At 49.2% G+C, this 12,006-nt stretch overlaps 2 protein-coding genes across 7 annotated transcripts in view; both read left to right on the top strand.

Annotated features, from left to right (window-relative positions):
- Positions 1 to 6: 6 nt before the first annotated feature.
- Positions 7 to 7,345, top strand: S100A13 (S100 calcium binding protein A13). 5 transcript variants are annotated; one of them, XM_014540737.1, is made up of 4 exons: positions 7 to 123; positions 1,377 to 1,446; positions 1,583 to 1,777; positions 7,135 to 7,345. In XM_014540737.1, exons 2-4 carry the CDS (start codon positions 1,417 to 1,419, stop codon positions 7,285 to 7,287), a joined length of 378 nt encoding a protein of 125 aa, XP_014396223.1. In that variant the 5' UTR covers positions 7 to 123; positions 1,377 to 1,416; the 3' UTR covers positions 7,288 to 7,345. The 5 variants fall into 5 exon arrangements, with proteins under 5 accessions (XP_014396223.1, XP_014396221.1, XP_014396222.1 ...); XM_014540735.1 differs by having other exon boundaries at positions 1,580 to 1,777; XM_014540736.1 differs by having other exon boundaries at positions 1,338 to 1,446; positions 1,580 to 1,777.
- A 4,474-nt stretch (positions 7,346 to 11,819) lies between these two features.
- The window catches only part of S100A14 (S100 calcium binding protein A14), a 2,178-nt gene continuing 1,991 nt past the window's right edge, over positions 11,820 to 12,006 (top strand). The window contains exon 1 of one of the 2 annotated variants that reach the window (XM_005867430.2): positions 11,820 to 11,928. The gene's annotated coding sequence lies outside the window, so the exon portion shown is untranslated. The remainder of the gene's footprint in view (positions 11,929 to 12,006) is intronic. The other variant, XM_014540743.1, reaches the window with a different exon arrangement.

Genomic DNA, 12,006 nt, shown 5'->3' with positions numbered 1-12,006 from the left:
CCAGAATCAACAGGAAACTTGTGTCCTCCAGGCTTGGGAGCGGCCGGCCTCCCGGCCTGGGCGCTTATAAACCTCAGCTCCGCTGCTCGCGCGCGCTGCACCCCATCTGTGCGACTCGCCCCGGTGAGTTGTGTCCCCCGAACTCGGGAGGGAGCCCGAGGAGCCTGTTCCTCCCCGGGTTCCCAGGCCCCGCCCCGGAGCCTCCGATGGGATCTGGAAGAGGCTTGGGGCAATGCAGCCACAGGCCCCGGGAGCAGCGGAGGGGCGGCTGGAAAGAGAGGATGAGCGGGCAGGTCCCCCCAGCCCTCCCCGGCCCCTGGGCTGTGGGTGCGGGACGGAACCCTCCTGGGTGGCGGCAGTCGGAGAGGCCCACCCAGGACCCTTGTCGCCCGGAAACAGGGGCGGGAGACTGGGGGGGTCCTGTGCTCTGCCCCGCTGGCCCTGCTGGGAGGCGGGGAGGGCGCCCGAGGGCCAGCCCTGACCACAGCCCTGACCACAGCGGGGCGCTTGCAGACCGGGCTGCTCTGCTGGGAGGGGCAGGCCGAGTGCCTGCGGGTGATGACCTGGTCCCCGCACAAACAAGCAAGCTCTGGAGGCAGGCAGCCTCCTGACCCTTTGAGGTTGGGTGAGGTTCCAAGCAAGGGCCCTGGGACTGAACCCCACAGAGGGGTCCGGAGACTGACAGGGCTCCCCTCAGCCTGAGAGCCTCCTCCCCGAGATGCTGTGACTGCAGGCGTGGGCTGGAGTGTTGTGTTTTTTCTACCCCGGCCCCACCCCCAGCTGGGCCTCAGATTCCATCATGGTTAAGTGAGGCGTGTGGACCGTATTTTCTCCTGGCCACCCAGCTCTGATGGCCTATGGACCTCCTGGCAGGAGCTTTGGGTCCAGCCCTGTGTGAGGGAAATGAGACCAGAGGGGCACAGAGCAGACACAGGAACCTCACAGCATCTTCTGATGGGAGCACAAAGCCCACTGACACTTCCCCTCACACAGACACAGAGTTGCCTAGTCACACACACACCAGGCAAGATCAGCCAGGACCACTCACACAAGCAGTCCACTACACTCTTCTCCACAACACACCTGTGGTCAGGGTTCAGGCTGAGGGACCATCACAGTGCGGTCCTTAACGCACAGGCACTGCAAAAGGACCCCGGGGTGGCTCAGTGGTTGAGTGTTGACCTATGAACTAGGAGGTCATGGTTCGAATATTGACCTGGGCACATGCCCAGGTTGCAGGCTCGATCCCCAATAAAGGACGTGTAGAAGGCAGCCCACCAGTAATTCCCTGTCATTGATGTTTCTCTCTCTGTCTACCTCTCCCTTCCTCTCGGAAGTCAATAAAAATATATTTAAACAAAAAACAAACAAAACAGGACCCTGGACTGAGATCTAGAGAGGAAGGGGTTTCTGGAAATGAATACCCTTCCCCGCACCTGCACTGAGGTACTCCCCTGCCCAAGCTCCATCCCTGTCTCCTCCTTCCCCATAATGTCTTGTCCAGACAGAGGCGTGAGGTGGCCACCCAGGGCAGGGGCACTCTGGCCTATCCTGACTCTCCCTTTCCTTCCCCTCCCAGCAGGTCAGCCCCCAGAGGACATCAGCTATAGTCCCCAGGGTCCTAATGGCAGCAGAGCCACTGACTGAGGTGGAGACAGCCATTGACACATTGGTCAACGCCTTCTTCACCTTTGCAAGGCGCGAGGGCCGGAAGGGCAGCCTCAACATCAATGAATTTAAGGAAATGGCCACTCAGCAGTTCCCTCACCTGCTCAAGGTAGGTCGGGGTCTCTGGGCCTGAGGTTTTGGCAGACAGTGATTGTGGGACTCTGTATATGTGACACGACATTGCTGGGCACAATCATGTGACCACAGGTGTGTTGTGGAGAAGAGTGTAGTCGACTGCTTGTGTGTGAGTGGTCCTGGCTGATCTTGCCTGGTGTGTGTGTGACTAGGCAACTCTGTGTCTGTGTGAGGGGAAGTGTCAGTGGGCTTTGTGCTCCCATCAGAAGATGCTGTGAGGTTCCTGTGTCTGCTCTGTGCCCCTCTGGTCTCATTTCCCTCACACAGGGCTGGACCCAAAGCTCCTGCCAGGAGGTCCCTAGGCCATCAGAGCTGGGTGGGCAGCAGAAAATACGGTCCACACTCCTCACTTAACAATGATGGAATCTGAGGCCCAGCTGTGGGGAGGGGTTTAGAAAAAACACAACAACAACAACAACAAAAACAAAAAACCCCACAGCCCAATTCATGTTCTCATAGACTCTCAGTGACTGTTTCCTGCCCACCCTCTCTGGGAATCCCCTCAATCATGTGCCTGACAAGGTCATTCCTTCTTTCCTCACTGGACAGATGAGGGATTTAAATGTCATCCCCACTGGGTTGGTACATCATCCCCAGGCTGCTAACGGTTTCTTTTGCGTCCTTTCTGAAAAGTCACGGGCACATAAAAGTGTGTGAAGATGGGTTTAAAAGCAAGCAAACTGGTCTTTGAAACTCATAGTCTATCATTTGCAAAATCCCCTACATCAGTGGTCGGCAAACTGCGGCTCTGGAGCCACATGCGGCTCTTTGGCCCCTTGTGTGTGGCTCTTCCACAAAATACCGACTTCTGCGCACGGGCCACGAAGTTTCAATCGCACTGTACATGCGCGCCCGCACGTGATATTTTGTGGAAGAGCCACACTCAAGGGGCCAAAGAGCCGCATGTGGCTCGCGAGCCGCAGTTTGCCGACCATTGCCCTACATCCTTAGATTTCCCAGACCTTTCCCTTCCTCTTCTCACAGGAAACTTTAGATTCTCTCCTGAAAATACAGCATTTCCTGTAGCCTCGTCACATAGCGAGTGGTTTTTCTTCCAAATCCAGCTTCCTCTGGGCCTGGAAATGCAGGAGTGACCTCTTTGCTTTTCATCGTTGCTTCCGGATCTTCGTTTTTTCTTCTTTCTAAGATGCCCAGCTCCTTGGAAGCTCAGATACCACCTGCTTTTTCTTAGAGCTCTTCAGCTCCTTGCTCATTGTTTTATTCTCATCGCTGGTACTGTCATTATCCTTAGTATCCACAGAGACAGCCCATCTAGCACCTGGCCCTTTCCTTTTCTTGAGAATGCCTCACTTCCAAAGATTCTGTCTTCTTGCATCTCAGCATTCCACTCCTCTGTTCAGGCGTCAGATCTTGTTATTACCGAAATAATGCACCACTTCCAAAGTCTCAATTTTAAGCCTCCCTTTCTCTGCCTTCTACCTCCTGTCATTCTGATTTTGCTCCTCTGTAGGGGAGTAAAAATGAATGTTCTCTGGCTATCGTAATCAAATTAACATGAGGTAGATTAAGAGGAGAAACTAACCAAACTTAATACATGTGTACACATGGGGGTTCCATAAGAAAATGGGGCCCTAGAAGAGTAGAGGGTTATATGCCATTCTGGAGTAAGGAGAAGCGGGGAGGATTGTGATTTGGGACTTGAAAGGGCAGGAGGGCAATTCCCATTGAGACAGAAGAGCAAGTGTTTGGCAAATAATGTTTGTGGGGCCATCTTTAACAATGGGGCACAGAGGACTTTTACCAAATGGGCTTTGCCAGGTTCCTCCCTATCACACAATATTCATATTAAACTATAGTTATCTATCATGATAGTTCCTTTATGGAGCAGGTTCTCTATCTAAATTCTTTTAGGCATTTAGGGGGAAGGTCAAAGGTTTTTTCCTGAGTCTTTTTTATTTTTTAAAATCCTCATCCAAGGTTATGTTTATTGATATTAGAGAGAGAGAAAGGGAGGGAGGGAGAGAGAGAGAAACATTGATTGGTTGTCTCCCTTATGCACCCAGGGTTGTCAGTGGGGCAGAGTAGGGGGAGCGGGATATTTATGTCTCCTGTAAAGTTTAGAGTAACCAGTCGAACCAGGTGTAGGCAGTCCACTGGAAACTGGGTGAGGCGGTTTACTGGAAACTGAAAACTGTGTCATGTCTAGCAAAACCTGAAATGAGAATAATAGAAAAACTGAAGGGAGGGTGAGAGCCCCAAGCAGGGGGTAATGGTAGAGAATATGCCTAACAATAATCTGTAGAGTTGGCTTTCTCTCTCTCTTAAATCCTCAACCAACAATATGTTACTTATTTATTATTTTTTTTTTAAATAGATTTTTATTGATTTTAGAGAGGAAGGAAGAGGGAGATAGAAACATCAATGATGAGAATCATTGATTTGGCTGCCTCTTGCACGCCCTCTACTGGGGAGCAAGCCCGTAACCCAGGCTTGTACCCAGACCAGAAATCGAACCCAACCAATGTTCAACTACTGAGCCACGCAGGCTGGGCTGTTTTTTATTGATTTTTTTAGAGAGAGGAAGGGAGAGAAAGAGAGGGCTGGTTCTCTCGTATTGTGCAGATTTTTACTGGTGGATCTCACATGTTTATTTTTCAATAAGAATTTTAGTAACACTTAGTCATGGTAAAAAAGGACCCTATAGCCCTGGCTGGTGTGGCTCAGTCCAGTATGCGGAAAGGTTGCGGGTTCGATTCCTAGTCAGAGCACATACCTAGGTTGCAGGTTAGATCTCCAGTCGGGTGAGTAGGAGAGGCAACCAATCCATCGATGATATTTCTCTCTTCCTTCCTCGCTCTCTGAAAAAGTCAGTAAACATATCCTCGGGTGAGGATTTAAAAAAAAATAAAATAAAAAAGAATTCTGTAGATTGTTCGTTGGGATCACTCTCCCTTCCTCGCTCTCTGAAAAAGTCAGTAAACATATCCTCGGGTGAGGATTTAAAAAAAATAAAATAAAAAAGAATCCTGTAGATTGTTAATTGGGATCTTGTAAATAAATTTTAGGAAACATTTACATGTTTACACCATTGAGCCTTTCTTTCTAAAGAAAGATATGTTTTTATATTTATTCGAATTTTCTTTTATATTTAATACATATTCTGAGGTCTAGTTGCCAATGTGTCAGGGCCTCATTAACATAACACAAGACACCTTGATCATGCTCTACACTTAGGATATTCCAAAGGTTTTGGGAGTTCTGAGTCAGGAACTGTGGAAGACCACAAACTGTATATATTAGAATTATATTTTGATCAGTCATCTGAATGACCGAATATATATTTTTTATAAATCACAGTGTTGCATATATCCTTCAGTTCAGTTTTCTTCACAAAACCTAAACAGATTTCTACATTTATGCTAAGTGCTTTATTTTATTTTTTACTATATGTATATTTATAGTATAAATGTATACAGCCAAATATATATATATATATATATTTGTTAATCCTCACCCGATGATATTTTCCATTGGTTTTTAGGGAGAGTGGAAGAAAGAGGGAAAGAGAGAAACATTGATGTGAGAGAAACACATCGACTTGCTGGAGCTTGACTAGGGCCCGGGCGGGGAGGAGCCTGCAACCAAGGTACATGCCCTTGACTGGAATTGAACCCAGGACCTTTTGGTCTACAGGCCGAGGCTCTATCCACTGAGCCAAACCAGCTAGGGCTATTTTTTACTATTTTAAATGTGATCTGTCTTATTATAGTTTCTAACTGGTTAATATTTATTTACCTAAAAGGTATTGGTTTTTGAGTACTAATATTATAATCAGATACTTTATCACTTCTAATAGTCTTTTTTTGGGGGTGAGGGTAGACATACAGAATAGTGGGTAAGGACATAAGCTCTGAGTCAGACAATCTAGGTTCAAATGCAGGTTCTAGCATGTCATCCTTGGTTAGTTATTTAATCTTTCAGAGCCTTAATTTCTCGTCTGTGAAATGGACTCATAATGTTTTTCGTTGGATTGGTCTTGCATTTGTTCAGTCAGTGTTCTGTCCTGTCCTGATGCTGTTTTAGGCTTTGGGTTATAGTGGTGAACAGGCATCTGCTATGTGCCAGACCTTCTCCCGGGATTGGCATTACAGCGGTGAACAAGATGGACAAGGTCCCTGTGTTCATGGACCCTTTCATTCCAGCAGATTATGAAGATTAAATGAAGCCAACGAGTGTAATGTGTTATCATAATGCTTGGAACAGTCAGCATTATTAAGTGCTTACACTTGTGGAAATGTTAGCTATTATCATTCTTTTGTGTGTTTTTTTTTCTAGGTGTACAATGATGTCATTGCTGAGATAATAAGAAGTGAATTTTCCTTTTCTTTCCCAATAGTTATTATACCTTTTATTTCTTTCTCTTGACTGTATGTTTTCTCTCCTCCGATATAGTGTTACACTGGGCATCTTTGCCTTCAATTGGCAATGCTTATAGTATTCTACAATTAAACATGATAGTAGCTTTTTAAAAAGTCTTGTGTAGCTCTTACACGGATCAGCTTTGTGCCATCTAATGAATAGGCAAATCTTCTCTGTCTTCATCCAAATATTGGTTCAGATATTCAGCATCGAGCTGTGCCTGAGGCACCCTTCTCTGGTTTGACAAGGATGCATTGTTAAACAGTCCACTTTTTGGTTGTGATTGTTTATCTGGCAACAAAGCCTTTGATCATGACGGTCCAGCTTATAGTATCCTTTGATTTCCCAGGCTTGTCATGAGAGACTTAGTCAAGGGCCCTCTAGGAAAACGCCTTGTGTCTTTGCCATTCCCCCAATCTACCAGGCTGGTGACTCAAGTGGAAATATGAGAAGACATCAGGTTTATGCAAGTGAGCAGCCACGTGCTGAACTTCTCCAGCTTTCTGTGGGTGAGGAGGGTGGCCTGAGAAGGTTTTGAGGATGATCAGAGTGGGTCCATGCCTACAAGGGCTCCCCGAGTGTCCTTGCACAAATCCCAGGGCTGGTGCAGTGGTGTTCAGAACCCACCTCCACCTGCAGGTGAGGGCCCTCGGTATGCATCTCTTCCCAGCTCTATGTTCATCGCCATGTCCGTGGTTCCTAGTCTGCTGTGGCGGGAGTATTTCCACCCCAGCAAACACTATGAATCAAGTCCCCACCTCCCTGTGCTCCTCTCCCTTGGAGTTGGGCCCCCCGGCAATCCTATCTTAGGGCTGCAGCCTCATCTCGAAGGTCTGGGTCAGGTCCTCACACTCCCTGAAGGAAGGGAATGGCAACTCACAGTTCTTCCCTCTCTCCCTCTCTCGAGAACCATTGTTTCTAACCTCACCCTTCCCTTTGGTGTCTCCTTAGGATGTGGGCTCCTTGGATGAGAAGATGAAGAGGTTGGATGTGAACGGGGACTCAGAGCTCCGGTTCAACGAGTACTGGAGACTGATTGGGGAGCTGGCCAAAGAGATCAGAAAGGAGAAGGAGACGCAGAAGAAGTCCGGCTGCCTGGGATAAGATGGGCAGGACCGGGCAGAACTCCACTCCCCGAAAATAAAGCCTTCTCCTTAACACACGAATGTTTCTTACTCGCGCCCACCCTGATTTCTTCTCTTGAGACTAGCGGGTGGGAAAGCTCTGCTCTGACCTGAGGGGGGGGGGGGGGGTCCAAAAATTATGGGCTCTTTGAGGACCAGGAATGTTACTCATCTTCAAATATTCTGCAGCATCTAGCACCGAGGTCTCGTGCTCAGGTTAGGTTGCTCAACAAATAAATGGTTGGTGAATGAATATATGAAAGGCAGAGACAGATCTCTGGGCCAGATGAGGTGACTCATTCTACTGGTGCCTCCTAGGGCTCAGGGGCGTGATCTCAGTTCCCATTTTTCTTATTCCTGGGCTTTGTGTCCTTGGGAGATGATAGTCGGGACTACGTGCTGAGGGCTGGTGTGGGGAGCCCGGACTCAGGCCCTGGTTGCAGAACTCGGTCCCTGGTCGGACGCCATATGCGGGGAGCCGGCAAGGCCATGGCATACTCTTGCCAGCTCAGCCTGGTTCAGTGACCCTGAGTGGGGGCGATGAAAGGCTTAGAAAAGACAGACAAGAGAATGAAAGCTGGGTCTCGGTGGGACGCTGCCTCTCTGATGGACAGCACTAGCACCCACAAGCCGTGTCACTCAGGCATGTGGAGCCACGTGTTCGGACCATAGGTTCAAGCTCATAACTCTAGCTGTTGGCTATAATTGTGCTGGGAAGGCTCTGCCCTCCAAGCTGGGACTTGCACGTGGCAATGAGAGGACTGTGCCCTCTCCTCAGTCCGAGGCTTGAACCTGTCCAAACACTGTGGCCGCACCCCACAGGCTTGCTGTATGCCAGGCGCAGTGCTAAACATCTTCTTGCATTATCTTTGTTACTTCTCGCAGCCCTTGGAGGTCGGTTCTGTTTGTCAGTCCTGTATTAAAGAGGCGGAAACAGATTTTAGAGAGGTTAAGCCATAAAGTCATGAACAGGTGGGGCTGGATGGAAATCCCAGAGCCTCTGATGAACTGGCTGGGTGGGTGCTTGGAAACGCTGGGCCCTCCCTCCTTCGCTCCCTGCTCCCTCCAGAGCGGGGGTGGAATGGAAGGATGGACACAGGTTCTGGTTCGAGGACTGCGGGGTAACGATGGCAGAGGTGCTGCAGGAAGCAGAACATTAGAGCACCATGGTGCCCCTCTCTGTCCTCAGCTTGAGTGGCATGTGGCTTGCACTGCCCGCCACCAGAGGGGGCAGGGGTGGGGCAGCCCAGTGGGTGCCGACTTGCAGGGGCTGCTACTGCACGACCATCAGGTGTCCATTTGGGGCAGCTATTAGTGCAGAGGCTACCTCGCACCGTGAAAGGGCCCTAGATTGAGACCTAAGTGCCTCCAAACCGAGAGGGACCCCCAGACTGGGACTGCCAGGGGTCATTTGTCGGAGGTACTCCAGAGGGGCTCCCACAGCGAGTGACCCCAGGAGGGAGCTCCAGAAAGTTCCTCGGAGGGACCCCAGGCTGAGGCACTTCTGGAGAAGCCCTCAGATTGAGAGACTGTCAGAGGGTCTCCGGAATGATGCCTCTCAGAGGAACGTTCAGAATGAGACACCCTTAGAAGGGTCTCATTGGGACACACAGATGCCTTTCACCGAGGCCACAAGTACAGCGGGGGCCTAGAAGGGGCCTTCGAGGGCCATTGGCGCGGTTGTTGTGATATACCCCGCGAATCACACAAAGACGCCTCAAGAAGTTGAATTAAAGAGTCACATTTATTGCAAATCCGGGACTATGAGGGAGCATTTCCCAAATCTCACAGTGATAAGATGGCCGCAACACCGGGTTTATATAGGCAAAAGGTATTGACTACATCCCAAGGTTTGGAATGAGGAACCTGATTTGCAAAAAGCAGTTTACAGAAGCAGAAGCAGCACGTTATCTAAATTACAGTTTTGGGTCTCCGGATCACTGAATTGACAGAAACACGTTAACTGGAGCCCTCTGACCTTGGGATAACTGGCTGTCCTTCCCAGGTAAAGGAAAAGGTGCTTTCTAAGACCAGTATGACCACAACCAATGGGATAGTCACATTACCATCAATAAGACGCTTTCTAAGACCAGTATGACCACAACCAATGGGATATTCACATTACCATCAATAAGGCATTCAATCGAATAGGATGATTTATATAATTCAGAAAATTAAAATAACCTTTCTATTATTTTAGCAAGCAAACAAGTACAGAAACCAAACGGCAGGGTTAAAGTTAAACTATAGTTTCTACCTGAGATGATTGCTACCATACTTCACGGTCACCTGAAAATAAAAGGACAGAGTGAGGCAACAAGCTCTTATTTGAGACCCAAAAGACTCATTCTTTTCGAAGCACTGATTTAGGCAGAAACCCAGATAATGTTCTGATTAAGAAGTGAGGGGGGTTTATGAGACAGGGAAGGGGAATAATACAGGTGGAGAGAAGGAAGGATTTATTTATTTACTTATTTTTGTTGATTTGAGGGAGAGAGGAAGGGAGAGAGAAACATTGATTTGTTGTTCCATTTATCTATTCAGTCATTGGTTGATTCTTGTATGTGCCCTGAAGGGGACTGAACCCACAATGCAGTGTATTAGGAACGTGCTCTAACCAACTGAACTACCTGGCTCGAGTGATGAAGGAAATTTATTTTTAATCTTTTTTGTTGAAAGCATTACATATATTTACCCCCTTTACCCCCATTGACCCCTTCTAGCCCACTCCATTCCCCTCCCCCAAGGAATTTTTAGTGGAGTTAATAAGCTAAGGAAGGAATTTCTATAGGTGCAGTAAGCTAACATAGGGGATGCTAATTCTAAGGAATGTGTTCAATTTTCCATCTGCTTTCTTGTTATCTTTGCAAACAGTTTGGGATACAGTGCTGCTAGGCCCAGTCCAAAGGTCATTTTGCCCAGTTTTAAAAGGTTTGAAGAGTGAGATAAACAAGGCAGTTTCTCTGGAATGGCACCCTGGACTCTATTAAAAAAAATGTTTTTACAGATTTCAGAGAGAGGAAAGGAGAGGGAGAGACAGGAACATCTATCCGCTGCCTCCTGCACACCTCCTACTGGCTATGGAGCCCGAAATCAGACACGTGTCCTGACCCGGAATCGAACCAGCGACCTCCTGGTGCATGGGACCGTTTGAGCTACACCGGCCAGGCACCCTGGACTCCATTTCAAAGTGGTTCCATTTATATTATTATTTATTATTATTATTATTTTTTTTACAGGAGGTATGCCCTGATCTCAGAATTTAGGAAAGGAGTCTGGGAGCGTTGACTCTGGGCCCCACCCTTGCCCTGACCGCCTGCCCTTCTCCATCAGGTGAGGAGAGCCTTTGGGGTTGGTTTTTAAAATATATTTTATTGATTTTTTACAGAGAGGAAGGGAGAGAGATAGATAGTCAGAAACATCGATGGGAGAGAAACATCGATCAGCTGCCTACTGCACACCTCCCACTGGGGATGTGCCCGCAACCCAGGTAGGTACATGCCCTTGACCGGAATTGAACCTGGGACCTTCCAGTCCGCAGGTCAACGCTCTATCCACTGAGCCAAACCGGTTTTGGCTATTTTTTATTATTATTATTATTTTTACAGGAGGTATGCCCTGATCTCAGAATTTAGGAAAGGAGTCTGGGAGCGTTGACTCTGGGCCCCACCCTTGCCCTGACCGCCTGCCCTTCTCCATCAGGTGAGGAGAGCCTTTGGGGTTGGGCTGAGTCCCTGGATCTGCTGCCTGGGATGCATCCTCGGTACTGGATTGTGTGTGTGTGTGTGGTTGTGTGTGTGTGTGTGTGTGTGTGGTTGCTATGGAGCCGCTGAGGTAGGAAAGGCATGAGGGAGGGAGGAGCAGGCAGCCCAACCAGTTTGGAGAGGTCATTAGCTGCCAGGTAACTCATCCGGGCCTTGCACATGTGCACGCTGGTAGAGGGGAGCTGAAGGGAAGGCAGGACAGCACCCAGGCTGCCCCTCTCTGGCTCCTTCTTCCTGACCCAGGCCTCCTTCATCCCTCTGCTACTGGGACTGAGGAAGCCGGGGTCTGGGATCTGGGCAGGATCCAAACTGGCCCTGGTGCGTGTGTGTGCGTGTGTGTGTGACATCAAAGTACAGAGAGGTCCCTGAAGACCTCTCAGCCCACGTGTCTTTCATTCCCTCTGGGCCGCAAACCCTGCTTTCATCAGCCTCTACTTCTGGTTATTAGCTCAGGGCCCCTTCACTTCCCTGACCTACAACTTCTCCAGGTCCTTCCTCCCAAGCTCGACCCTATAGTGCTTCCAAGCCCTCCCCCTCTCCTTTCCCTGCCTCTCTTCCCCTATCTTTTCCCGGGACCCTGCCTCCTGGTCTGGGGCCAGGGGCAAGCAGACCCAGCCCTCTGTGGCTCCCTCTTCCTGGCAGAGATGGGGGCGGGCTCTGGAGCTCTGGCCAATGGAGGGTGGAGCCCACACAGCTGGCTCATAGCCCTGGCAGCTGCAATTGCCGGGGTGGCTTAAAGATGAGGCCCAGCCCCCTGCCTCGCTTCCCTCCCCCCTGTCTCCCCTCCCTTCCCCCAGGTATAAGAGCTGAGCTCAGGTTAGCTGGCTCATCCTGTCCTGCCTCAGAGGTGTCAGCAGGTAAGGAGATCCAGAGCTTTTCACCCAAAATGGGCTGCCCCTGTCCAGAGGGCATGCTTAGACTATTCTACTCTAATC

The sequence above is a fragment of the Myotis brandtii genome, unplaced genomic scaffold (genome assembly GCF_000412655.1).
Source record: "Myotis brandtii unplaced genomic scaffold, ASM41265v1 scaffold250, whole genome shotgun sequence".
Taxonomy (NCBI): Eukaryota; Metazoa; Chordata; class Mammalia; order Chiroptera; family Vespertilionidae; genus Myotis; species Myotis brandtii.
Note: the sequence above shows the minus strand (reverse complement) of the source record. Positions and strands in the feature narration are given on the sequence as shown.